Here is a 27,183-nt window from a genome sequence, read left to right on the forward strand (position 1 = left end):
AGAAGGGGATTTGCGGTGCTGTACTTGTGTCATTTTATTTACTTTTTTTTTAATCAGAATGAAAATAATATAGAAAAGAGGTGATTCATTTTGCTCTAAATAAAAATTTGCTCTAACATAGATTCTTTAAAAAGAAGATGACAGGGTTCTGCTACGGAACAAGTTTATACAACACTTGCATCCTCTGAGCTGTCTGGTTATAAAGATAGTTTTTTTTTCTTTATGGTAGATTTGCAAGTGAAAATGACAAATGCCAAAATAAGCTTCATCGTTTTCACGTTCATTAATATCTATCTCACCTGCAATTGACAATGCGTATCTCTTGCCCAGCCTCAGCTCTGCACGGAGTCCCTGCCAGGGAGTGAAGGAGCCCAAGTCAACCAGTACTGGGTGCAGCCTCTGTCTCCTACTCACTTGGGGCATGGATCAGTTTAATATGAGAAGGGAGGAAAGGCGGGTTTGCAGATGACTCCCTTGAAGAATGAGCTGTCAGGCTCATTCCTGTTGGTCTATGACTGCCTTTCTGTGAATGTGACAACTCTTTTTTTTCTTTTTTTAATTTCTTTTTTTCTTTTTTTATTGTTAAATCATAGCTGTGTACATTAGTGCAATCGCCTGTACCCATTCTAAGATGCACCATAGATGTGGCCCCACCCATTACCCTCCCTCCACAAAAACCTCCCCCCTCCCTTCCCCTTCCTTGGCCCTTTCCCCATAGTCTTGTGCTATAGTTGGGTTATAGTCTTCATGTGAAAGCCATAATTTAGCTTCATAGTAGGGCTGAGTACATTGGATACTTTTTCTTCCATTCCTGAGATACTTTGCTAAGAAGAATATGTTCCAGCTCCATCCATGTAAACATGAAAGAGGTAAATCTCCATCTTTCTTTAAGGCTGCATAGTATTCCATGGTATACATGTACCACAATTTGCTAGTCCATTCGTGGGTCAATGGGCACTTGGGCTTCTTCCATGACTTAGCAATTATGAATTGGGCTGCGATAAACATTCTGGTACAGATGTCTTTGTTATATTGTGACTTTTGGTCTTCTGGGTATAAACCTAGTAAAGGAATTATAGGATCGAATGGCAGATCTATTTTTAGGTCTCTAAGTATTCTCCAAACATCCTTCCAGAAGGAACGTATTAGTGGGCATTCCCACCAGCAGTGTAGAAGTGTGCCCTTTCCTCCACATCCATGCCAACATCTCTGGTTTGGGGATTTTGTTATGTGGGCTACTCTTACTGGGGTTAGGTGATATCTCAGAGTAGTTTTGATTTGCATTTCTCTTATGATTAAGGATGATGAGCTTTTTTTCATGTGTTTGTAGATTTTGTGTCAGTCTTCTTGCCCACCCTGAAATGGGGTCACGTGTTCTTTTCTTGCTAATAAATTTGAGTTCTCTGTGGATTCTGGTTATTAGACCTTTATCAGAGGTATAACCTGCAAATATTTTCTCCCATTCTGAGGGCTGTCTGCTTGCTTTACTCACTATGTTCTTGGCTCTGCAGGAGCTTTTTAGTTTGATCCGGTCCCAGCAGTGTATTTTTGATACTGCTTCAATTGCCTGGGGGGGCCTCCTCATAAAATATTCACCCAGGCCGATTCCTTCAAGAGTTTTCCCTGCACTTTCTTCAAGTATTTTTATAGTTTCATGTCTTAAGTTTAAATCTTTTATCCAGTGAGAGTCTACCTTAGTTAATGGTGAAAGGTGTGGGTCCAGTTTCAATCTTCTACAGGTTGCCAGCCAGTTCACCCAGCACCATTTGTTAAATAGGGAATCTTTTCCCCACTGAATGTTTTTAACTGGCTTGCCAAAGATCAAATAACGGTAAGTAGCTGGATCCACCTCTTGGTTCTCTATTCTGTTCCAGACATCTACTTCTCTGCTTTTGTGCCAGTACCATGCTGTTTTGATCACTATGGATTTATAGTACAGTCTCAGGTCTGGTAGCGTGATTCCTCCTGCTTTGTTTTTATTGCTCAGTAATGTCTTGGCTATTCGAGGTTTTTTCTGATTCCATATAAAACGAAGTATTATTTTTTCAAGATCTTTAAATTATGACAATGGAGCTTTAATAGGAATTGCATTAAAATTATATATTGCTTTGGGCTGTATGGACATTTTAACAATGTTGATTCTTCCCAGCCATGAGCATGGTATGTTTTTCCATCTGTTAACATCTTTGGCTATTTCTTTTCTTAGAGTTTCATAGTTCTCTTTGTAGAGATCTTTCACGTCCTTTGTTAGGTATACTCCCAAATATTTCATCTTCTTTGGCACTACTGTGAAAGGAATAGAGTCCTTGACTGTTTGTTCGGCTTGGTTATTGTTGGTATATATAAAGGCTACAGATTTATGGGTGTTGATTTTGTAGCCTGAGACATTGCTATATTCCTTGATCACTTCTAAAAGTTTTGTAGTAGAATCCCTAGTGTTTTCCAGATATACGATCATATCATCTGTGAAGAGTGAAAGTTTGATCTCTTCTGACCCTATGTGGATACCCTTGATCGCCTTTTCTTCCCTAATTGCAATGGCTAAAACTTCCATTACAATGTTAAAGAGCAATGGAGACAATGGGCAACCTTGCCTGGTTCCTGATCTAAGTGGAAATGATTTCAATTTAACTCCATTCAATACGATATTGGCTGTGGGTTTGCTGTAGATGGCCTCTATTAGTTTAAGAAATGTCCCTTCCATACCAATTTTCTTAAGTGCTCTGATCATAAAGGGATGCTGGATATTATCAAAAGCTTTTTCTGCATCAATTGAAAGAATCATATGGTCTTTATTTTTAAGTTTGTTTATGTGTTGAATTACATTTATAGATTTACGTATATTGAACCAGCCTTGAGACCCTGGGATAAATCTCACTTGGTCATGGTGTATAATTTTTTTGATGTGTTGCTGGATTCTGTTTGTTAGGATCTTATTTAGTATTTTAGCATCTATATTCATTAGTGATATTGGTCTATAATTTTCTTTTCTTGTTGGGTCTTTCCCTAGTTTGGGGATCAAGGTGATGTTTCCTTCGCAGAATGTGCTGGGTAATATTCCTTCTTTTTCTATATTTTGGAAGAGGTTTAGTAGTATAGGTACTAGTTCTTCTTTAAATGTTTGGTAGAATTCTGACGTAAAGCCATCTGGTCCTGGGCTTTTCTTTTTAGGGAGATTTTGTATAGTTGACGCTATTTCAGAACTTGATATAGGCCTGTTCAACATTTCCACTTCGTTCTGGCTAAGTCTTGGTAGGTGGCTTGCTTCCAGGTATTGGTCGATTTCTTTCAGATTTTCATATTTCTGAGAGTAGAGTTTCTTGTAGTATTCGTTAAGGATTTTTTGAATTTCTGCGGGGTCTGTTGTTATTTCATCATTACCATTTCTGATTGATGAAATTAGAGATTTTACTCTTTTTTTCCTGGTTAGGTTGGCCAATGGTTTATCTATTTTATTGATCTTTTCAAAAAACCAGCTTTTGGATTTATTGATCTGTTGTGTAATTCTTTTGTTTACAATTTCATTTAATTCTGCTCTGATTTTGGTTATTTCTTTTCTTCTGCTGCGTTGGGGTTGAAGTGTTCTTCTTTCTCCAGTTGCTTGAGATGTTCCATTAAGTTATTGACTTTATCTCTTTCTGTTTTCTTGAGGAAGGTTGCAGTGCTATAAATTTTCCTCTTAGGACTGCCTTTACAGTATCCCAGAGGTTCTGGTAATTTGTGTCTTGATTGTTGTTTTGTTCCAAAAATATAGTGATTTCCTTCTTAATCTTGTTTATAACCCATGTATCCTTCAGCATAAGGTTGTTTAGCTTCCATGTTTTTGTATGGGTATGCAGGTTCCTATTGTTATTGAGTTCAACTTCTATTCCATGATGGTCTGAGAAGATGCAAGGAATAATTTCTATTTTTTTAAATTTGCTGAGGTTAGATTTGTGGCCTAGGATGTGGTCGATTTTGGAGTATGTTCCATGGGCTGATGAGAAGAATGTGTATTCAGTTTTTTTGGGTGAAATTTTCTGTAGATGTCTGTTAAGTCCAGATGTTGAATGGTTAAGTTTAAATCTAAAATTTCTTTGCTTAGCTTCTTTTTGGAGGATCTATCCAGGACTGCTAAACGGGTGTTAAAATCTCCAACTACTATGGAAGTGGAGGAAATCGAGTTGCTCATGTCTGTTAGAGTTTCTCTTATAAATTGAGGTGCGTTGTGGTTGGGTGCATAAATATTAATAATTGAGATCTCATCATATTGAGTATTACCTTTAACAAATATGAAGTGTCCATCCTTATCCTTAATTATTTTGGTTGGTTTAAAGCCTATTGCGTCTGCGAATAGGATTGCAACGCCTGCTTTTTTCTGCTTACCATTTGCCTGAATATAGATGACCATCCCTTCACCTTGAGTCTATATCTGTCTTTTAATGTAAGATATGACTCTTGGATGCAGCAGATATCTGGCTTGAGTTTTTGTACCCAGTCCACCAACCTATGCCTCTTTAGAGGACCATTTAAACCATTCACATTAATTGAGAGTATTGATAAGCCTTTCGAGAGACCGGTGGACATTTTTAATCCTTTTGTGACTGTGAAAGTTGGAATTTGATCAAAAATTTTTTGGGTGTGTTTACTTTTGTGGTGGAGAATTACGCTGGTCTTTATGGAGGATAGGTCTAAGAATGTCCTGGAGAGCTGGTTTAGTTGTGGCAAATTTCTTCAACATGTGAATGTCATTGAAGTATTTAATTTCTCCGTCATAAATGAAGCTCAGTTTAGCTGAGTACAGGATCTTGGGTTGAAAGTTATTTTGTTTTAGGAGATTAAAAGTCAATGACCATCCTCTTCTAGCTTGAAAGGTTTCAGCAGAGAGATCTGCAGTTATTCTGATATTCTTCCCCTTGTAGGTAATGGTTTTCTTTTGTCTGTCAGCTTTCAGAATTTTCTCCTTCATATTAACTTTAGTGAAATTGATTATGATGTGTCTGGGGGATGTCTTATTTGGGTTGAGTCATGCTGGAGTTCTGAAACTGTCTGCTATCTGAATTTCGGAATTTCTTGGCATGTCTGGAAAGTTCTCCTTCATAATCTCATGGAGAAGAGACTCTGTGCCTTGTGAAGCCACTTCGGAATGTGACAAGTCTTGATGCAGAGAATGTCCTGGAAGTTCATGCCAGGGCTGGGAAGGGAGGTACAGGTGAGGGAGAAGGAGGCGAGGACAGTGGCTTCTTCACGTGCACTATGGTATTCAGCTGCCTGAGCTGGAGGCAGCACCCAAGAGCTTGAGAGCTGGTACCGTGCAGTGAGACTGTTAATCAGACCCAGCAGATTTCCATTGTGTAGCAGCATCATCTAAATCTCCTTGAGAAGATCTTGAGATAGATGATACTCATAAGGGCCTATATTCAGAAAAAATGCGAAAGGTCTGGCTAGTCTTCCCCTCAAAGACAGTCTCCGTGTTTCCTCAAGAGCTAGGTGTAGGGTCAGCAGGATAATGTTTCCCCACCCCTGCATGATAGTGGCTGGGACAATTTTGACTTAGCCCTGTGATTGTACGGGCTTAACGCTAAGGACTGGAATGTGGGTAAAAGAAGTATACAAATCAAACAAGAAGACACCAAACCCCTCTCCTGTCACCAGCTCCCTGTTGATTCCTTGGTGAGTGGTGAACCTGTTTTCCATGTGAGTAGTGATGAGCTTGTTAAAAGGACTTTCCATTGTGCCATCAAGATTCTTGGCAACTGCCCAAGTCCTCGTTTCAAATCACATTCCAAATGGAACCCCGGGGGGGTTTCTTAAAGAAATACTGATTCCAGAGCTAGGGCAGGACAAATACAAGGAGGAAGGAAGGTGGACTATCTAATCAGGTTGAAAAGTAAGGAAGTACTTTAAAAGTGATGGAGTCATGTCAAGAAAAGAAAGCCAGGTTGAAGAGACTCTCACTGGCCAAATCTGGGACAGTTTGAACAGTAAAACAAATAATAACGGGAATCCATGAGTCCATAGTGATTCTAAATAAACACATTTGTAAGTAAATAAATAGGGAAGTGGGGGAACACATGCTAAGAGCAGAATGGCATCTAGTAAATGCAGAAAGAATAGTAGAGTAAGGAAGTCACAATTTTGCAGCTATCGTAGTTATAATTGATTCTGGTGAGTGTCATCGATGGATGCTAGATTTGGCTAAGGTGCACACTGGCTGGGGGGGAGGCACACTTATAACCTTGACTCAACGTATGCAATAACAAAGTATGTGAAAAAAACACATGTACCCCTAATATTCTAAACTTTTTAGAAAAGTTTAATGAGGAGAAGAACATTTGCTCAAAGTACCTTCCCAGAGATTAACTGTTAATTTTGAAAGGAAAAATGATAATTTTACACCAGAGAAACCTGGTGAGTCTCACTTTCGTCAGGTGAATGGAGTTAACACTAGTGGTCATGGGACAAACTGATGCCGTGTGCTTTCTGACATAAAGTGCTAAGCAGGACCTATCAAAAAAGCCACAGTCTAATCAAGTCTGATCACATGGAAACCTGAGACCAACCCAAGGGCATCAAACTTGCTGAGGTTATGAAAGATAAAGTCACAGAGGGTCCTTGTCCCCCATTTCTCCCATGGCTTAGCCTCAGGATATGATCATCTGCTGATAAAAAGGGGTGAAGGAGCATTCACTTTCTTTGTTTTTTTGTGTTTTTGTGTGTGTGTGTGTTTTTTGACACAGAGTCTCACTCAGTTGCCCTGGCATTTAGTGCCATGGTGTCATGGCTCACAGCAACCTCAAACTCTTGGGCTCAAGAGATTCTCTTGAATCCCTTGGCCTTAGCCTCCTGAGTAGCTGGGACTACAAGTACCCACCACAACATCTGGCTAGTTTTTAGAGACAGGGTCTCGCTCTTGCCCAGGCTGCTCTCCAACTCCTGAACTCAAGCAATCCACCCACCTCAGCTTCCCAGAGCACTGGGATTATAGGCGTGAGCCATCACATCTGGCTAAAGGAACATTTAGAAAAGAGAAACATTTGTTTTTTGAGGCAACTTTTTCCCACGTAAATAACACTCTGCTGTTAAACATGCATGTCTATGTGGGGTAACTGTCCTCTAAGTAGCTCCCCACTGCTATATTTACTGCACATGTCTGAAAGGCAATCGGTCCTTGACAGGACTCAACAGAAGCGCTGCACAGGAAACACTGTCAGGGGTGGTGCCTGTGGCTCAATGGAGTAGGGCGCCGGCCCCATATGCCGGAGGTGGTGGGTTCAAACCCAGCCCCAGCCAAAAACTGCAAAAAAGAAAAAAAAAAGGAAACACTGTCAGCAACAAGCCGTAAAAAAACAGAGAATGTATTCAGTGTTTCAAGAACTCTAGAGGCAGAGGACTGGGTTTAAATCCAGCTCTGCCTGAAACCAGCTCTGTGCTCCTCGGCTCCCTAAATCCTTATTTTCCCATCTGTAGAATGAGAGTGATAAGGATAGATAGATTGAATGGGGTAACTGAGGCAAAGTATTCAGTGTAATGTCTGGCATATAGTATGTGCTCAATAAATATTACCTTTTACTACTGTATTATATAATGCATTTCGGATTACCATTTATCTTTGTATTCCCATTACCTAACGCAGGGGCTGGAAGGCATATGATGCACATTTAATAAATGTGTCCTGATGCAGTAACAAAGAGAAAGAAATGCAGGAAACAAGGCAGACGGTGATATTTATAATATGTGAATCATCGCAAAAGCAGCAGCTCAGCGCCAGCTAATGTCAAAAACAGGGAAACGTTATTAGTGAATAAGGAAGTAGGGCGTTGTCTGCAGTTCTATTAGGAAAGATGATTACTTTGTTAATGTAAAGGATGGCTGAGCTGAAGACAAGCTCGAGGCTGTCATTCTGTATAAACAGTGAGGAAGATGTGTGGGTCCCAGCCTAGGAAAGCAAGACATTCTCTATGAGAAGATCATGAAAATTGTGGTTTACTTCCAGGGGGTGATGAGAAAATAGACAAAGAAACTTAAATTTAAACAAACACATAGTTACGGATGATAAAACATGTGCGTAAGATCAATGACATCCTGGTCATTGATCTTAATAGTTCTTTCCTTTGTCATGTGGTCCTGAAGTCTAGTCTGCAACTCAAATGAAGACGAAGAATTGGGAATGACTGAGAGGAACCCAAGTCAGTGTTCAGACAAGGAAGCAAAGAGGAGGAGGGACAGTGGTTGGACTCTTACTGGAGCGCTGGCGGAGAGTGGAACTTGGTTAGAGAAATCCATACAGGCTTTCAAGAATTAGTGAAGACGGTTGGAAAGAGAGCAGTTCCCATTTTTCCCATCTGCCACAACACCAAATGGGCTCTCTGCCCTGACCCGGACCTTTCTTCCTTCTTTCCTTTCTCTCATCTCCAGCCTACTGGCTGCCCTCCCACCTGAGACTTCAGAGCTGCCCTCCTCAGTGCCCTTGACCTCCTCAGTGGTGACTGCACCAGTCAGCTACACTGGTCATCAGCCCCATCTTCTTATACCTTTGGCTTCCACCTTTCCCAGTAATTGCACCTGAATCACAGCGTACGGCTGGAACATGAAGCTGAACGGTGCAAACTCAGGTTCATTTTCTTTTCATGCGATTCATCTCAACCACAGGACTGTAAGCTCTTTGGAGACTAGTACTGTGTCCTGCTGGCTCTGTGTTGAACCTGGCCCTTGCTTCTGTTTGGCAGCACTTTGCCCGTCCCCTGTGGATCCCTTCCCCGTGCTCCCCTGTAATCTTCTACTCTTTCCCTGTCTCTCTTTCCTTTTTATTCCCTCCCCCTTCCCTCTGTTCTGTTTTTCTTTCTTTTTAAAATACCCTCTGAGGAAAAGTCCATATCATCCATTTCATAAAAACCTGACCCGTTTTATCTTTTTTCCTCATGCTAATTATGCCACATACCAATTCTAGATAGTTTTTTCCTTCTTTGAAATGTCTTTGATTCTCACTCTTCTCTCTGTTCATAGCCATCCTAACTGAAATTATCTCATTTCCTTCTGACTTTAGTCTCTTCTCTCTTAATCTCATCCTTTAACATGCCACCAGCATAACCTCTTTGGTGGAAAGCTTTCCTGATTTCAGTCTCTTATCTGAGAGCCTATAGATGTTTGCTATTTGGTTTAACATATTTAACACTGCCACTAGGTTTGAAAATGGCTCCACAAACCTATTCTTCCTAACAGAACTGCTTATGAAAGAGAAGAGAAATAGAATAATGCAAGATGGGGGAGCAAAATTAACTTAGGGGTGGTGTTCCTGTTTTAAGATGGGAGATGTGTGTACATTGAAGGCAGAGGAAATTGACTCAATGCAATGTTGAAGCCAGGTGGTGGAAAAAATGGAAGCGGTCATTACTGAGCAGGGACGTCTGTCTTTAAAACAGTGCAGCAGAAAGGCAGGGAGTTTAGTTTTGAGATTTTGATATTTTTAGTTAAGTAAGAAGCTCCCAGTAATGAGCAGAGAGGGATGGAGGACTTTAGAAGGGCTTAGGCAATTTGGAATATTTGCTCACACGTTCATTCACGCACTCCACTGATGAGTGGCCACCCACTGTTGTGAGTGGCATTCCTGGTGTTTCCTCACTGTTCTCATGAGGCTTCAGCACTTGATTGTGTAGGCCCAACCACAGGATTGGAACTATATCCCTCTTCATCTGGGATCTTTCCTGGCTCATTGTTCCAGCCCGTTGGGATCTTCTTGAATCCCAATGCTGTCAGGCAGTGCTATCCCTCCCAACTGTGTGTCATCCTTGGAGAATCTGGTAAGTACACGTCTGATATATTTTTATTACAAACATTGATACAAATGTGCAGTGGGGTAGCACTGAGACACGCAGGAGACCCTGAGAAACATCCCTCCCTATTGACAGGGACTCTTTTTTAACAGACTCCTTTTTGGTCATATCCCGTTGCCTAGGCTGTTTTTCTCCACCTCTCCCAGTAGGAGATCATAAAGGATCTTGTCACAGACCTCGCACAAGCCCAAATGCACCATGCCCACTCCATTTCCCTCATCCAGCTGGCTGACTGGCACTGGCAAACAAAACAATACAATTAGATTGGCAAGATTCTTTTTTAGCACGCTGATGCCAAGTGCTCATGATTTCTCTTTCTAAGTGCTTATAAACAACTTCCCTAAGGACTGACAGCTACACGTACTTGCTGGGCCTCACAGCAAATGCACACTTTGGAATTGTTCTTCTCTTTCTGTAAAGCAGAATTACATTTTTCTGTTTCTGAGCTCTGGCATCTTTTTTTCCATTGATCTGCAGAGATCATCTCCTTCAGTCTAGAGATCAAATTTGCAAGTTTTCTCAGTGTTTTGTTTTGTTTTTAGAAAATCATATACTCTTTTTTTTTTTTTTTTTGAGACAGAGTCTCACTTTTTCACCCTGGGTAGGGTGCTGTGGTGTCATGGTAGCTCACAGCAACCTCAAACTCTTGGGCTCAAGTGATTGTCTTGCCTCAGTCCCCAAGCAGCTGGGATGATAAGTACCAACCACAATGCCTGGATAGTTTTTCTATTTTTAGTAGAGACAGGGTCTTGCTCTTGCTCAGGCTGCTCTTGAACTCTGAACTCAAGGGATCCTCCTGCTTTGGCATCCCAGAGTGCTAGGATTACCGGCATGAGCCACCATACCTGGTAAAACCATATACTTTTGATAAAATCTTTTAAGAGATGCATGAAACACTGCTGAGACTTTAGAATGTATATGACACAGGCTGTGGGGTAGACCAGAGTAGAAGCCTCCGGAGACTGGAGCTAATGTTAGGTTGCTGTCTCCTCGGATGGATCTGAGATATTGCTGCCTTGACACATAAGTGTGGTTTGAAATAATAAACAATCACATCCTCTCAACCAGAGAATTCTGAATTCTGAAAAATCCGCTTCTAAACCTTTTTCTTCTCTCCCCCATTTGCATTGTTTCTCTCTGCCATCAGTACCCTCAGAACACAATTGAGATTGGACTTACCCACTTGCCCAATCCTGGATAGTCATGTTCCGGATCAAAAAGGTGCTGGTGCAACTGGAATTCTCGACTGAACTCAGCTGTGTCAGGGGTGTTTTCTAGACATCCATCATCTACTGCAAACAGCCAAAGGTTTTTGAGGGATGGCCAAGGCTTTTATTATTATTATAAGACATAATTTATCAAATACAACTAGACATCTGAAGGTCAGAATCTTTTCACATCAGCCACTCTATGGCACTTTCTCTATGGGACCCATTTTCCCTATTGGATGAGATTCCCCATTCCAAATTCTTATGGGGAGACTTATTGGCTATTTACTAAACCCATTTCCAGTCCCTCCTCAGTACACAGCTAGATTAATTTCCCAGGCTTGCTTTGCAATCAGATGGGGTCATATGCCTGAGTTTGGACCAACAGAATGTGGGCAGAAGTGAAATCTGCTCCTAGCCCTGACCCATAGAAACTTCCCATGTAATGCTCTGTTCCTCCCCGCAACCCCCATCTGCTGTTTGCTGATACATGTTGCCCACTAGAGCAACTATGGATGTTGAGTGTCAAGATGACAGTCTGAGCTGCTGAACTATCCACTCCAACACATCTTCACCCACCTCTGAAACGGATTCCCATGAGTGAGAAAGAACTTCCATTATGTTGAGCCACTATCATTTTTTGCTTTGTTGTTGTTGTTGTCGTTGAGACAGAGTCCCACCCTATGCCCCTGAGCAGAGTGTAATGGCATCATAGTTCACTGCAACCTCAGACACGGGCTGTGGGCATCCTGCTGCCTCAGCCTCTGGAAGCTACTAGGATTACAGGCGCTTGCCAGGGTGCCTGGCTGGGTTTTTCCATTTTTTTTTTTTTTAGGAGTCGGGGGTCTCACTCTCGCTCAGGCGAGTCTCGAACTCCTGAGTTCAAGCAATTCTCTCTCCTCAGTCTCCCACAGTGCTGGGATTGCAGGCGAGAGCTACTGTGCCTGGCACCACTAACATTTTTTATCTGCAAACAGCACGTGTTTCCTCAACCAGTACACTTTCACTGCATTCAAAACTCTTGAGGGAGCTCTTTAGAAACTACTTCAACTTCTTGGAGAAAGCACACTATGTAATAACAACAATCTCCAGACAGTACTTGAGGCTGTGTGTTATAGTGGTAATGGCTTCAGCTTTGGAGTCAGACAGCCCAGAGCTCAAGCATCAAATCCCAGCTCATATGTGACAGATCAGTTTAGTTCTTTTGGAAAGTTATCTTAGCCTAAGTTCATTTATTCATCGGTGAGTGCAAATAATCAAATACTTACCTAACGATTCACTATGAGGAGTAAGGATGGTCACATATAGAGCATATGGTACATTACAGCTTTGCAACGTGTTTTAGCTCGCTTTCTATCACGTTCCTTTAAATGGCAGTTTATGCTATGATTGCTCTTTGAAATAAAACATGTCTCCCATTCAAACCAAAGAAAAAGGGTTATTCCTCTTGGCTGGTTTTTGTTGTTGTTGTTGTTTTTAAGACAGAGTCTTACTCTATTTCTTGCCCAGGCTAGAGTGTCATGACATTAGCCTAGTTCACAGTAACCTCTAACCCGCTTGGGCTCCGCCATCCTCCTGCCTCAGCCTCCTGAGTAGCTGTTCCATTGGCACCCACTGCAATGGCTAGCTAATTTTTCTTGCTCAGGCTGGTCTTGAACTCCTGACCTGAATGAATCCTCCCAACTCAGCCTCCCAGAGTGCTAGGATTATAGGCATGAGCCACTGCACCTGGCCTTGGCTGCTGCTTTTTACCTCAACCCTTTACTAAATATTACCAGTCATGGTGCTCTAAAAATGAGTCAGATTTTTTCCCCATCTCTAACATATCTTAGACATCTATAAAAAGGGGGGACAGGGTAGGGATTGTGAATTTTGGGCAGGGCTAGGAAGAAAGAGAGTCCCATTTCAAAAGAATAATGAGGCATTGAAATAAATGCTGAAAGGGGCTGTAATGACAGTTAGCTGGGTTGAGATCTTGAGACCTCTCTGAAGCCTTCTAGAAGGCTGTTTTGTGTGTGTGTATCAGAATTCAGTATGCAGTTTCTCAGCTCTCAGCAGCATGAAGCTAGTGTGGAAGCCATTTGCCCTCTGGAAAAATCTTTAGGTGGCTTAACGTGACTCCTCAATTTTTACTAAGTTGTTTATCTAGCTTTTACATCCGTGGCAATTAACATGTAGGAAAGGAATACCAAACCAAGGCCATCTGCGGATGGCGGCTTCACAACCTTTTCAAAATTCATTCTTCCTCGAGTATCTCTGAGTGGGCACAGACTGAGACGCAGAGATAAAACTTGCTCTGAAAACTGAAGGGGTCTTCGGACCTGAAAATGGGCCTCCGAATGCACACCCTGTCCCTGAGGCTGAGAGAGGGACTCCAGGGGCCTCTGCGCCACCAGGATTCAGAGGACAGCATAGCCCGGAGGCGGCACGTCGGTTTCATTCCAGGATTACCCAGCTGCGCTGGGCCATGTCGCAATTCTTCTCTGCGAGACAGGTTTCAAGCTTTTTCTCCCAAACAGTGGCCAAATTTAGCAAGTGACTTTTTTTTCTCAGAATGAAAATTGTGGTAGAATAAATAAGGAATATGTCAGCTTAATGGAAGGCTAGCAAAGGAAATCACAGCTAACCTGTGCTGACAGCCTGTCTGCAGTTGGGTTTTATTACACTGTATCAGCCTGGTGTGGTCCAGCTCTTCTCCAAGCTCTAAGTGCACAAACTAGTGCTTGATCACATCCGCCTGTTATTTCCCTTTTTTTCAGAATAACCTAGAAGCACACTCAGTGTTTTCTTAAGGTGATGACTATGTCTTCCCTTTACAGCTCAAGAGACTAAGGCCCAAGGAAGGGAAGTGACATCCTATATACAGTCTAGTCTAGAACCCAGATCTCTTGATTCAAACTCTGGGTCTCTCTTCATTATCCCCAAAACAGGTCTCAAACTTTAGTGTGAATCACACGGAGGGCTGGTTACACGTACAACACAGCTTGCTAGGTCCCACCCTCAGAGTATCTGATTCAATAGGTTGGGGGGCAAGTGGGACATGAGAATTGGCATTTTGACAAGTTTCCAGGTGCTGCTTCTGCTGTTGGTCCTGATCTAATTGACCCAACCAGACCTCTGTGGAGACTGCTGTTCTCCAAACTCTCTGAGCTGATCTTTCTTCTTACTCATTTTCTAACCCTGTTCTTTCCTCTATTTTGCAAATGAGAGTGGAGAGGTGCCAAGTGCTTAGGTAACTTGTCTGACGTCACACCGGTTGACTTTGAATTCAAACTCAGGTAGTCTGAATCTGGAGCCACTACTCTTAATCACCAAGATAAACTGATCAAAGCTCAACATCAGCGTAGCCCACTCACCATTCTCTTTGGCACTGGGGGTAGGAAAGTGCAGGGATGCCTGAGTAGCATGGAAAATTTCTACCTTCTTTCTTAATCCCCGCTCCCTACATACTACCTCTTGGCACCTACATAACTAGGATTTTAGAATGGAAGGTAATTGGGTGTTGATGTATGACTTAGTTAAAGTATTCAATGGAAGTAAGAAAAACAAACAGGTGTGGATAATCAAAGCACCAACCAGCTCCAAAGACACTAAAAATCATAGAAGAAGAAGAAGAAAAAATTGTTCTCTTTTATTAGAAGAGTTACCAAGTATAGGAAAGAGCATTAATTCCCAAGGAAGCGGAGAGATAGAAAGAAGGTAAATCCATGACAAGGGCGATACACCACGTGGGGTGTATCTGAACACCGGAATTCACACAAAGGTTCTAGAATAAATTTCTCTTTCCCATCTACTTACAAACGCACAAGGGCTCATCAGAATAGAATTATAAGTTCTGGGAATATTTGTAGCTAGCGTTAGAATTTCTAATTTCCTCCCAAAGCCACTACTTTTCATGGGAACCCAAGAGCATGTCCATTACCTGTTTTCCCAACAGGACAGGGATTTGGAGGGTCTGGGTAGCCCTGATCCTCACTGAAGTCCTTAGGAATGTTGTCGCCAGTCAACTCTGCCACGATGTTGGGGATGTTGCCAAAGGGACCCAAGTGCTGCAGTCCTTCATGAGCGCCACCTGCCAGGGAATCAGAAGGCGTTCACAGCAGTGCAATTAAACTCATTTCCACTAATATTTTTTCAGGCAACCATACAGGCAAAGCACTGTGTCCTATGCTGTGAAAAGAGAAAAATAAATGAAACAGTTCTTGCCCTCTAGAGGTTTAGAAATTTAGGCAGAAACAGACACACACTGTAGCATCTCCACACACAGGCAAACTGTGTATGTGCTGTAATAGAGACATGAATACAGCCTTATGGGAGCATGGGAAAGATGGAATTTCATTTGGCTGGTGGGATGGGAGGTTCTCCCGGCCAAGTTCAAACTCGAGTGGTAGTGACACAGATGGGATAGAGCTCCAGGAGCTGGCCATGGAGCTTGGGGGCAAGATCAGGGTGAGAATGTGAGGCAGGGGCCATCTGGGTACAACAGGCTCAAAGCACATTATTAAGAAAAGGTAAATAAAGAAAAACACAGTCATCCTCCTGTTCCCTAATAGTTCAACCAGTTAAAACTTGGCATATTTATTCTAATCTTTTCTCCTCTGCATATATTTTTGTATATAATTTTTTTCATTTTTTAAAAGTTAATATTGAGGCACAAACATCTTTCCATTTGGTTGCCTGGTCTCTATTTCTATAATTATAAATGGCTGTGTAGTGATTTATCCAGTGGCTGTACAATGACATATTAACTATTCCCCTACTGTGACACATTGAGTGTTTCTCAATTTATTTGGGGCATTTAATTTTTTCCATGTTTTGAATTTATTTTCTTTAGGACAGATTCCCAGAAGTCAAATTAGTGGGTCAAAGGCTAAAAACATTTTTATGACTCTTGATATTGTATTGCCAGATTGTCTTTCCAAAAAGGAGGTACCAATTTATAAAAATATCACCAAGAAAATATGAGAATAGCATTTTTACAATATCCTCACCAGCACTGGGTTTTATAAAAATAAATATTTATGTTTTCTTTGCTAATTTAAATTTTTAAAATTACTGTTTTATTTTGAATGTCTTTGATTACCAGTTCAAATATTTCATGTGCTTGCTAGTTTCAATTTCTTTTTTGTGAGTTGTCTGTTTATGCACTTAAAATTTTAATGTTTCTCATCAATTTGTATGAAAGTTTTATCTGATAAGGATATTAGAGCTTGGGTTATCACATTTTCTGCAAATGTTTCCCATGCTGTTTGACTTTAATTCTGGTTATCATTATAATATTTTGCTAACATAAGTTTAAATATTTATATAGCCAGATTTGTCATTGTTATTCTCTTTGCAATTCTTTCTTATCCTTCTAAACTTAAAATTGTTGCCCATTCAGAAGTCCTACTAACATTTAGATATTTCTTTTATTTTTCCTATTTTTACATTAACTCTTTAAAGTCATATGTTATTTATTTTAGTGTATGTAAGATAGTTAACCAATTATCCCACCAGCATTTGTTAAATAATTCTATCCTTTCCCATGTATTTCATGCCTCATGAAATATTTTAGTTCCTCGCACACACTAAAACCTGCTCTGAGCTCCAAGACACAGCAGTGAATGGGAACAACTTATATTGCATAACTTAACATCCTTAGCCGTAACATCCTATAAGGTTCAGGAAGCTTCCTTGTCCAGCACCACATCAGACCATATGTTAAAAAGATTTTCTATTTATCAATTCTGTGCAAACACAGGAACCCCACACTCAACAGCTCCCTTAATGCACAACCGCCCTATGTATAGACCTATACAAAATAGGTCAATTCGGAATCAAAAAGTGTGTTGGTGTGCCTAAAACTAGAGTCAAATCAGGTGAAAATAACTCCACATTGCCACCGTCTTCAGAAGGATGATCTCCCCAAGGGCAATGGCACATGGCTATAATCCTAACTATCCAGAGGCTGAGACAGGAGACTCACTTGAGCCCAATCAAGAGTTCAAGACTCAATAGAGCTATGATTATGCCACTGCACTCCAGCCCCAAAAAAAAGATGGTCTTGTCACCTTGCCAGATTAGTGAAGTCCAGTTGCATGAGGCTCCCTTGTCCCTGACTGAGCAATGGTACTTGCATTTGGTTTTTTTGCTGAACCAGAACCTCCCCACCCCCTTTATTTTGAGACAGAGCCTCAAGTTGTCGCCCTAGGTAGAGTGCCATGGCACAGCTCACAGCAACCTTCTCCTGGGCTCAAGCAAGTCTCTTGCCTCTGCTTCCCAAGTAGCTGGAACTACAGGTGCCTGCCACAACACCCGACTATTTTTTTTTTTTGTTTTTTTGGTTGCAGTCATCATTGTTGTTTGGCGGCCCGGGCTGGATTTGAACCCACCAGCTCAGGTGTATGTGGCTGGCGCTTTAGCCTCTTGAGCCACAGGCGCCAAGCCCAGACCCCCTTTGGAGTGACACATTTTCTTCCTTTGGAAATGTTAATATATTCAGTAGGATCATGGCAAGATCTGTGTCCTGGGAATCATTCCATCTCTTTGAAGTGACTTTGCATGACTGTCTTCATATATCGTTTGATTAAAGTTTAACCTTAAAAGGACAATCTTAACTCCTTTAATTCCTCTAGCCCCCAGATTCAGATAGCACTAAATGAATAGACTATTTTTTTGTCTTGTTTACCTTTATGTTACATTTCATTACTTTGCAATGAGAGTGGGTAGCTTGCACAATTTCTCCATGTTAAAAAAAAATGGTATTTCCTTTGTAGACTATCAAACCATTTTTTTTGGAAATTTTCTATGTGAATCTTCAAAATAAGTATTTTATAAAACCCATCAGCATCTAAATATAGCCAGTTATTTGACATCGTTAATTATATTTTTATGTCCTTATTCATATTTTATCTGCTTACTCTATCATAATCTGATGGCTGTATGTTAAATCCTCCTACTAACAATTAGTGACTGTTGGTTTTTATTTCTTACTGTTCTTACTTTATCATGTTGATGCTATGTTAGTTGTCCAAGGGTATAAATTCTACCTTTTAATTGTATGTCGATAATCAAAGACAAATTGCATTTGAAATTGTATGTCAATAATCAAAGAGACACTCTCATTCTGTTGATTTATATTTGGTTGGTAAATCTTTGACCATTGTTTTATTTTTAACCTTTCTGTATTTCTCTGATGATTTGTCTAATTCATACTGTGGTCTCTATATTCACAGAGATTCTGGGGATACATATTTATTACTCCACATTAACCCAAAACTGCAAAGTTAAGCAGACATATCAGTCCACTTGGTATTGATACATTTGAAACTTTATATAATCTTGGCACTGTGGCCAGCTCTGTGCTTGCTATGGGGCATGCTCTCTGGTGTGTTCATACGTGTCTCAACTTTTGAAAGCATCCTAGCATTAATTGCCAGGAATTATCCGACTTGGCTCACAGGGGAATGCATGTCTTAATGCTCCATTAGTAATTAATGAAGGAAGCAAACACAGTTTCCCTTATGAAAGGCCTGCCAAAGCTCTATTTACCTCTATGCACCAGTGCCATTAAAATGAATATGGCACTTGTTAGGAAGTAACAGATGTTTAGCACCAGGCAGATATATTAGAACACAGGCTCTTTTAAAACTGCATTTAATAACGTCAAATCAAGAAACACTCGCTGAGGTAGGAACTGTGGGAGAAATGTAGAAGTAAAAAACGCTGTCCTTTGCACGCCAGGAGTTGGAAATTTATAGACAGTTAAACCAGTATAAAAAGATAAAATAAACTGAAAATAAATAGTTGCATATACAACCAAATGCTAGTTCATTATAATATTTACATTATGATCATCTATTATACCTAAAGCCAAGACAACCAAAATGTTATGATGCTATGGACGCTATTTGGTCCCTTCATCCCAGTCTCCTTAATTAGCTTACATTAACTCTACTAACAACTAAAAAATGTTTTTAGTTATCTTACATTAACTAACAACATTTCTAATAACATTTCTCTCCCTTGCCCAGACCATATCATGTATGAATAAACCTAGACTAGGTACCAGAGGGTCAGTGATGAACCAGCCCTACATGTAGGTCCTACACTCATGACATTTACTCTAAGGGGAAATACACAGACATGATGTAGCCAGTTGCAGTGCACTTATTATGTGACTGGAATACAGCAGGATGTCACAACTCGGTAGAAGTCAAGTATCTAACTCAGATCAAGGACATGGAAGACTTCCTGCAGCCACACACCACACATTGATGATGACATTAGGTGCTATGGAAAATATAAATGTGAAAGACATGGTTCCTGCCCTTAAACTGGTTCTTCATTCTAGTTGGTTATTTAAGACTAACAAAATAAGCAGTAGTATGTAAAAGATAGATTCCTGAATATAATTTATTGTGATATAGGCAATAGATGTTTGAATAGACAACAGACTTCTGTGTAAAGGTAGGTGGAACGAAGTTAAGAAGGTCCACTCTTAACTGCTACTAAAGGCTGCTACTAACAGTCAGGAGGGAAGTGACAAGGATTATGGTTAGTAGGGAGGCTGCAAGGTGAGTTGGGATAAGATTTCTAGCATGCACAGGAGAGAAATGGGCCAAACATTTATGAGGTTTCCTAAGTCTGCTGATTTGAGAAAAGAATGCCAGCATTGGTAGAGACAGGATCTTTCACTTGCAGCTTTGAAATTATTTCAGGCAACCAATTAATTCTATCTTGTGATGATACTTTATTTATCTGTTTCCACCACAGCCATGGCACTCTCCAAATGTCTCTAGAATAAAATGGAAAATATTTAATTCTTGCCAACTGAGTTTTAAGCCCAGTTTTGGTTATATAAACTTCGCTTTCTATAATAAAATTGGTATGATGCAGCTGTTTACTTCTAAGCTCTAGATACCAAATCATTGTTAGATCTTTCCTTTGTATTGAAAAGAAATTTCCATTTAGTTGTAATGCTCGAAGACAATGCAGAGCAGGGAGTGAGAGAGAAGGGGAAAGGGACCTGAGTTAGCCTTCTCCAGGCCAGAGCCCTTAAATCTCCTTCTTGGCCTGAGCTGGAACCCTCCATAAAAATCTGCCAAGCGTTCACCCATACCCGGGCTCTTTTCTGCATTTCCATCTCTGCTATGTGCCTCTAGTCTGCCTCCTCTGTGTATCCCTTGAGGTTGGCAGTTCAGCTGGGCAGTGCTGTGGTTGGGGTCAGGCTCTTACTGGCCGTGGCTATCTGATCAACCTCAGCTCCATGCTTTGCCACCCAAGGACTTGTCCTCTTTCAACACCACTCCTAGCAACACTCTCAAGAACCAGCTCCTGAGGTCCAGCAACTCCAGAGTTCCCTTGCCCAGACAAGGGCATGAACTTTTCTGGTTGCTTGAAAAACTCTTCTGGGTCTCAAATCCATTTTTCTGCCTTCTGAAGAGCAGTTGTCAGTACCTAGCCAACAAAATATGAAAATTGAGGCCATAATAGTAATAAGTTTCTGAACCCTATCGGGGGTAGATAATCATTCTGTGGTTCTCCCTGAGTACGGGTGAAATAATTCTGTATGTCTTTTCTCCAAAGAAGAAAGAAGAAGAAAAAGAAGGAGAAGGAGGAAGAAGGGAAGAAGGGAGGGGGAGGAGGAGGAAGAAGAAAGGAATGAAAGAAAAAGAAAGGAAGGAAGGGAGGGAGGGAAGGAAATTGAATACCTACCAACTCCCAATATTTTATCTGGCTCTGAATAGTCATGACCTTTTTGTTGTACTGTTCAGATTTTTTTAGTCATTTAGTTTTAGGGTAAATCTCTGGTATCACATCTTATCTTGCTGTCATTGGACTCTCCAAAATGTTCAAAAAAAAATGTGAGTCAACTGAGGTTTCCACTTACAGTAATAACTCCCTTATCCCTTTACTGTGGAATATGGTTTTCCGTATAGCCTCCCTCAACTAAACCTCCCCCTTTATGATCAATATTTATTTACTTAATAATTTTTTTTTTTTTTTTTTGTAGAGACAGGGTCTCACTTTATGGCCCTCGGTAGAGTGCCGTGGCCTCACACAGCTCACAGCAACCTCCAACTCCTGGGCTTAAGCTATTCTCTTGCCTCAGCCTCCCGAGTAGCTGGGACTACAGGCGCCCGCCACAATGCCCGGCTATTTTTTGGTTGCTGTTTGGCTGGTGCCGGGTTTGAACCCGTCACCCTCGGTATATGGGGCAGGCGCCTTACCAACTGAGCCACAGGCTCCACCTTAATAATTTTTAACAAAAATTTTCACTGTGAATTTCAGGGAAATACTTTAAGCAGCAGCTTGGGAATATGATTTTTGCCTCTTGTTGATAACTTGGGACCATTATTGGGAATATCAATGACTACTCCTTTCTAGTAACAGTGTGTTCTCAGAGTATTAAAGGGCATACAGCTATATGCTATATATCTGTATCTCAGCTGCTATGATTTTGAAAGTTCTTTGTCTCCTTGCTCCTTATAAACTATTAATCCTGGTAATACCAAACCCTTTTCATAATGAATTACAGTACCTAAATAAATCAACTGGGAGTGGGTCTTGGCCCTGCAAATCTCTTCTGATTTGCATTACCACACATACATGGGGATCTTGTCAAGATGCAGATTCTGGTTCAAGGTGGAGGGTGGGGCCTGAGACTGCATTGCTAATGAGCTCCCAGATGATGCTGATACTGCTGGTCCACAAACCACACACTTTGAGCAGCAAGAGGCTAGGAAATGAAAGAGCCGAGTTTATTAAAAGTATATATAAATGAGATTAAGTTAGCTCTGCAAGAGCCCCTCTCACTCATACCTTAGGGAATTTTTGACATCACTCATCTGCGAAGAGCCTTCTTAAAAGCCACTTTGGGTTTCAGTTAAGGGCCCTTTAGCTGCAGTTGAAAACCTTTTATTTAAAGCAGACTCTAAAGAGGCACTCTCTCAACAATTCATAAGAAAAGGACCCTGATGCACCATTTCTCACTCATGTTAATTCTGTGGGTTAGAGGGAAAGGCCTCTCTTGAATGTGCCTGTGAGGACCTCCATGGAGCCCGATGCCATGGTACCATGATGCAAGAGCTCTCCTGGCTGGGGCTGCTGGGGACAGCTTTACTGGAAATCAAAGTTGGTCAGAAATGAAGAACATTATAGATGGGCCAGCGCTCCCTCCCCACTTCTTCTTTTTTTTTTTTTTACTTTTTTTGTAATGTTATGGCTTCAATAGTTTCAAAGTGCTTTTATATGCTTATTAACAACATTCCAGTGAGGTCAGTAGGACAAGAATCAGTGCTCGTAATTCTAAGTGAGAAAGTGAGCCCTGGGAGAGTGTTACTTGCCTAAATCCACTCTACAAGTTGGTACCCTGTGGATTCCAGCTGGTTTCCACTCCAAGATGGCACCAGGAGAGCCTTGTAGGGCTTTATGCAGCCCATTCATTCAGGCCCTTCACGGTGGGGAGGGGGATTAGTCAGTCTTCTAAAGCCTGGCTCTAGCTCTAGACCAACAGTTGGAGAATGACCTGTCAGAATAACAGGGGCCTGTCATTTCCAGCTCACTCAGGGGGTCCAAAGCGCCCACGACTGTTACTATGGAGCCAGGCGGCAGCAGAGCCACTCTGACATGAGAAGCCAGCTGCTGTTCTGCTACCGTGGTTCCTTTCAGTCTGTGCGCCCGCCTCACGCCAGACAGAGTCCCTGCCCTGCAGACTCTGCCTCACCATTCAGTGACACCCAGACGAGCTCACAGCCAGCAGTCTCCCCAGCACCCTCCCCCGCCTGCAGCCCCAGGGAGTCGTGCGACTGGGCATCATGCTGGGCAATAAAGGAGAATTGTGGTGGGGCAGCCTGGTGCCAAGGAGCCAGTCACCCACCTCATAAAAAGGGAGTTCCGTGAGGAGAGTCTGGCAGGGAGAGGGCATGCTTGCCTGAATACCAGCCATTCAGCTCAAGGGAAAGGATCCTGCAGTTTTCATTTATGTTACCACAAACAGCAGACGCTAAAAATACACTGTGGTCTTGATACATCATTTATAAAGTGATGACCAGCTTTTCTTTTATCAACTGATGTAGCTGGATGGGTCATCCCAGCAAAGGCCTGGCCGACTTTGCTTTCCCCCTCAGATTCCTAGCCAAGCTGAAGGTGCCGAAGAGTGCCCAAGGCCAGGAGGAGAGAAGGCAGAGACCTGGGAAGGGCTCCCCAGGCCGGGGCTGGGAGCAGGACCGGAGAGAAGTGTGGCCACGATAGTCTGGGAGGCGCTGAGCCGGGAGGGGCCAGTGGGAAGCTCTGGGCTGGGGGCTGAGAGGAGCCCCGGGCACTACGGAAGAAAGGCTGACTTGCCCCAAAAGTTTAGTTTCTTTCCATGATTAAGGTAAATGCACAGACTTTTACAGAAAGTGAAGCCACAGCTTCACAACTGAAGGACAGTCTGCTTCCTTATAATGGGCCCTTGGGCTTCTCCTTAGAACAGCGTTGAGGCAGTTCCATCACACATTAGGGCCCCCGGTGGGACAGACAAGGCAGAGACCAGGAGAAAAGGCTGGAGAAAGGCAAGCAAATAGCCTTCACACTGCGGGGGAGCCTGAAGGAAATGGCCAACATGAGGCTGGCATTTAAACTCCTGGATGTCGAACATCCAGGCTTCTGCTGTGTGCAACTTAAGTAATTCAGGTGGGTAAAAGGAAGAAGTGAAAAGAAATGATTTGTTTATGTACATGTTCAAAATGAATTTTGTGTATTAGGATATGTTGTGCCTTGATTTCTGGTGAGAGAAAATCTGGTGGGAGTCCTAAAATTCAAACATATTTATGAAAAGCAACTATTTTCAAATATGGAGGATTGACAGACAAGAGAGCCCCCTTTATACAAAGAAACTTGTATAGCTTCCTGTTGTTAGGGTCTTGAGTTCAAGTCCATGTTCTGCCACACATTCTGTGATTCTGATAGTCTCCCTGGACCTCGATTTCACTTTTTTAGTGAAAAAAAAAGTGCTGGTGGGAGGATCAAATCAGATACTCTATGTAAAATGTTTACCCCACTGCCTGGTATGTAACAGCACTGGACACATGTTAGCTGCTTTCATTATCTAACCAACATTTCCAAATAGCACAATTAACAGAGCCTAAATTAGTGATCTTAGGTATTTTTCATTCTGGTGATCACAGCGCTGGATTGGGGATATCAAGCAACAGGGGTGGAACACAGTTGAGCTTTTTATTGACATCGGAGCCTAAAGCTAAATACGTGATGCTTAATGATGTGGAGACATGCATTGTTAGAGGATCTCATCTTTGTGCAAACCTCACAGTGTGCACTAACAACCCAGCTGGTATAGTCCTCTACTCTCCTAGGGTAGCGTGGTCCAGCCTGTGGCTCCAAGGCTGCACAATCTGGGCAGCACATTACTGTGGTAAAGACGGTAACTGAGGATATGAGTGTATTAAACATACCAAAATATAGTAGGGGTACAGTAAAAATAAGGTGTCACCGTCTTATGGGAACACTGTCATCTACACATGGTCTGTCATCATGTGATGCTTGACTGAAATTAAATTAATACTTACGTTCATCCTGCTCATTTTTCTCAGGGCAGGATTCCCTAAACCCCACCCAGGCAACGTAATGCTTTCTCTCAAGGACCTTTCCCTCCAGTAACAGGGGACGAAATGGGTTCACATACACATATCTGGTGTCTGTGTCAGTGTGGTGGAATAGACCAGGAGCACTAGAGGGGATGAGAAATTTGTCTCCTGGAAGGAGAAAAGGAGCACATGATCAATTTCACTTAGAGATGGCTATTACCGCCTCAATGTGACAGAATTCAGGGTAAGCAGTTTAGCAGAGTGGTGAGGGCTTATGTTGCAATATCCACATTCTTTCAAATTCTCTAAGCTCATGACAAATGACCCCAAAGCACACAGCACTTGGTAACTGAGAAAAACAAAGGAATGATTCTATCTATGCTGAATTGGCTTATTCATTGATTTGCCTCTGGGCAGGGGGCTGGCCCAGGCCGATTGCTGGAGTTGTCCCTCTGCTCTGAGTTCCAGCCTGGATCCTCACAGGGGCTGCCCTACACAGCTGAGTGGGCAGACACCCTGGCCATTACCCTGTCCCTACCAGGGAGATGTGACTTAGCAGCCAAGAGCCTAAATGACTAAAGGCTAAAGCCAAACGAGATCCATTGTTCAGATATTTTGCCTTGAAAGGCATTTGTTTTCATTCCTTTTCTTTCTTCTTCTGCCTTTCCCTCTCATACTAGGATCTAAAAAACTCAGTCTCCTTGGGGACCAGAGGCAACATTATCATCCTCTCCGGGGAGGCACGCAAACAGTGGAGGCAGAGACGCGGATTCCCAGCGTCCGCGCTCACAGTTTTCACATCTACATGTGGTCCCAATTTAGGATCACAAGCAAAGTTGTTTATTTTAGAAAAGCATTTCAGTTCACTTTTAAGGTATTTTGCTTAGGCATTGCTTGCTTTTCAAAAGGAGAAAATGTGTATTTTTTTCCAACGTGATGTTTGTTTTGGCTGTTTACTCATTTGCAAAAGTTCAAATTTTATTCTGTGAATTTAGCTAATTTTTCTGCAGCCACCAAAATCCCGCCCCTTCCCAATACATTTGTACAACTCCCCCCAAATAAAACAAAATAATATGGAAATGAGGCATTTTTAGGACAGTTTTGGTAGGTTTCAAAGAAGTCATTTTGAATAGGTGATTGGCAATAGCACTTTCAGTTCCTTTGTATAACTTTGATTTGCTGCCTGGAAGGAGGTCTCAACTCAACAATGTCTATGGAGGCCAAGCATGTCTTATACTGAGGCTAAGGCACAATTTTGTCCTCTAAAAACTGTATTCCATGATTCTTGCTGAAATTATATGACATGCCCGATGGTCAGAGTGGAGCTTAATTTGAAGTTGAAAAAATCACAGGACATAAATAGAATTAGGGTAATGATCAGAAATAGGTGGGGATATGGATGAAATTGTGAAAAAGTCACAATATGAGTTTGGCCCCTGTAGCTTCTGGTTCCACATAGAGACCTACTGCCTACAGGTAGGTAAAGCCCCCACAGCATCTTTCTTTCTGACACTGCACTTGCTGATGACATCCCTTATCTAGAACCTGACCCCACTGCTCTGCTTTCAATGACACACAAGTCCTGGGTGTCAGTCCTTTGGGTAACACTAACTACTTTGTAATACTCTGCTCCTGTGTGTGTGTGTGCAATGTAGAGGACTTTGGGGAGGATTATTTTAACTCCATGTAGTGACTTCACTTGCAGGAATTACAAGGTCCCTGGGGTGTCAGCTAAAGAGACAAGCAGGGTGTGTCAGATTCTCAGGTAAGGAGAAAAAGTCAATGGCGGTGAGGCTCTTTCAGGCAGAAATCAAGATGCATAAGACATCAGAGGCCAGACCAGAGCTGGGAAAATGTGTAGGAAGTTCATAATTAGTGATCAAGCATCCCAGGAGATAGTTTCCAATACAAAGGAGAAGAGTCAAGGAAATTTGAAGATGCTTAGGAGAGAGGAGAGCAAGGAAAGGGTGAGCTGACAGACGACATCCACACAAGGACACTATGGTGAGGTGGCCCTCCGCCACAGACCCAGAGCTCTTTGGTGGTTTCTGTTAAGACTCAACTTTCCAGCCAGCCTGGGCTTCACGGGGGAAGCAGGTCACTGGGAACACAGGTTGAGAAGGTGTGAGTAGGGGTAGCGGAGACCATGATGCACTCATGTTGCACGGGGTGGAGGCGGGAGTCGGCAAGGTCTGGCAGGGCTGTGCCAGACCAGAGTCCCCTTTATCAGCCGGCCTGGTGCCAGGAGAGCATCATCCCTGGCACAGACCAGGAGACACAGTTCAGGAATATAATTATTCCATTATGTTACTTCCCTCCATTTAAGACATAGGGACTCGATTTGGGTCAGGCAAGGCCTTCTGGGCCTTGAGAAAGAATGTACAAATTGGTACCTGCATTAATTATTGATGCCTCAGTTTCTCTCTCCAAAAGCTGCTTCAAATCAGTAAGCATTCCTAATAAATGGCTAGAATAAACATTTGTTTTGAACAAACAGCGACCTCTTCGTAGGACGTTATTTTTATTATTATTTTTTATTCCAGCCTTATAAGGAAAGAGCACGTGATGTGTGCCTTGTGGGAGATAGGATGT

At 42.0% G+C, this 27,183-nt stretch overlaps 1 protein-coding gene across 5 annotated transcripts in view; it reads right to left on the reverse strand.

Moving 5' to 3' along the window:
- Positions 1 to 27,183, reverse strand: part of SCG5 (secretogranin V) — a 56,097-nt gene that overhangs the window by 5,435 nt on the left and 23,479 nt on the right. For 4 of the 5 annotated variants that reach the window (XM_053594947.1, XM_053594949.1, XM_053594950.1 and 1 more), the window contains exons 3-4: positions 14,943 to 15,092; positions 10,992 to 11,104 (exon numbers count right to left, since the gene is read on the reverse strand). In XM_053594947.1, coding sequence (XP_053450922.1) covers positions 10,992 to 11,104; positions 14,943 to 15,092 — 263 coding nt within the window. The remainder of the gene's footprint in view (positions 1 to 10,991; positions 11,105 to 14,942; positions 15,093 to 27,183) is intronic. The other variant, XM_053594948.1, reaches the window with a different exon arrangement.

The sequence above is a fragment of the Nycticebus coucang genome, chromosome 6 (assembly GCF_027406575.1).
Source record: "Nycticebus coucang isolate mNycCou1 chromosome 6, mNycCou1.pri, whole genome shotgun sequence".
NCBI classification, from domain to species: domain Eukaryota; kingdom Metazoa; phylum Chordata; class Mammalia; order Primates; family Lorisidae; genus Nycticebus; species Nycticebus coucang.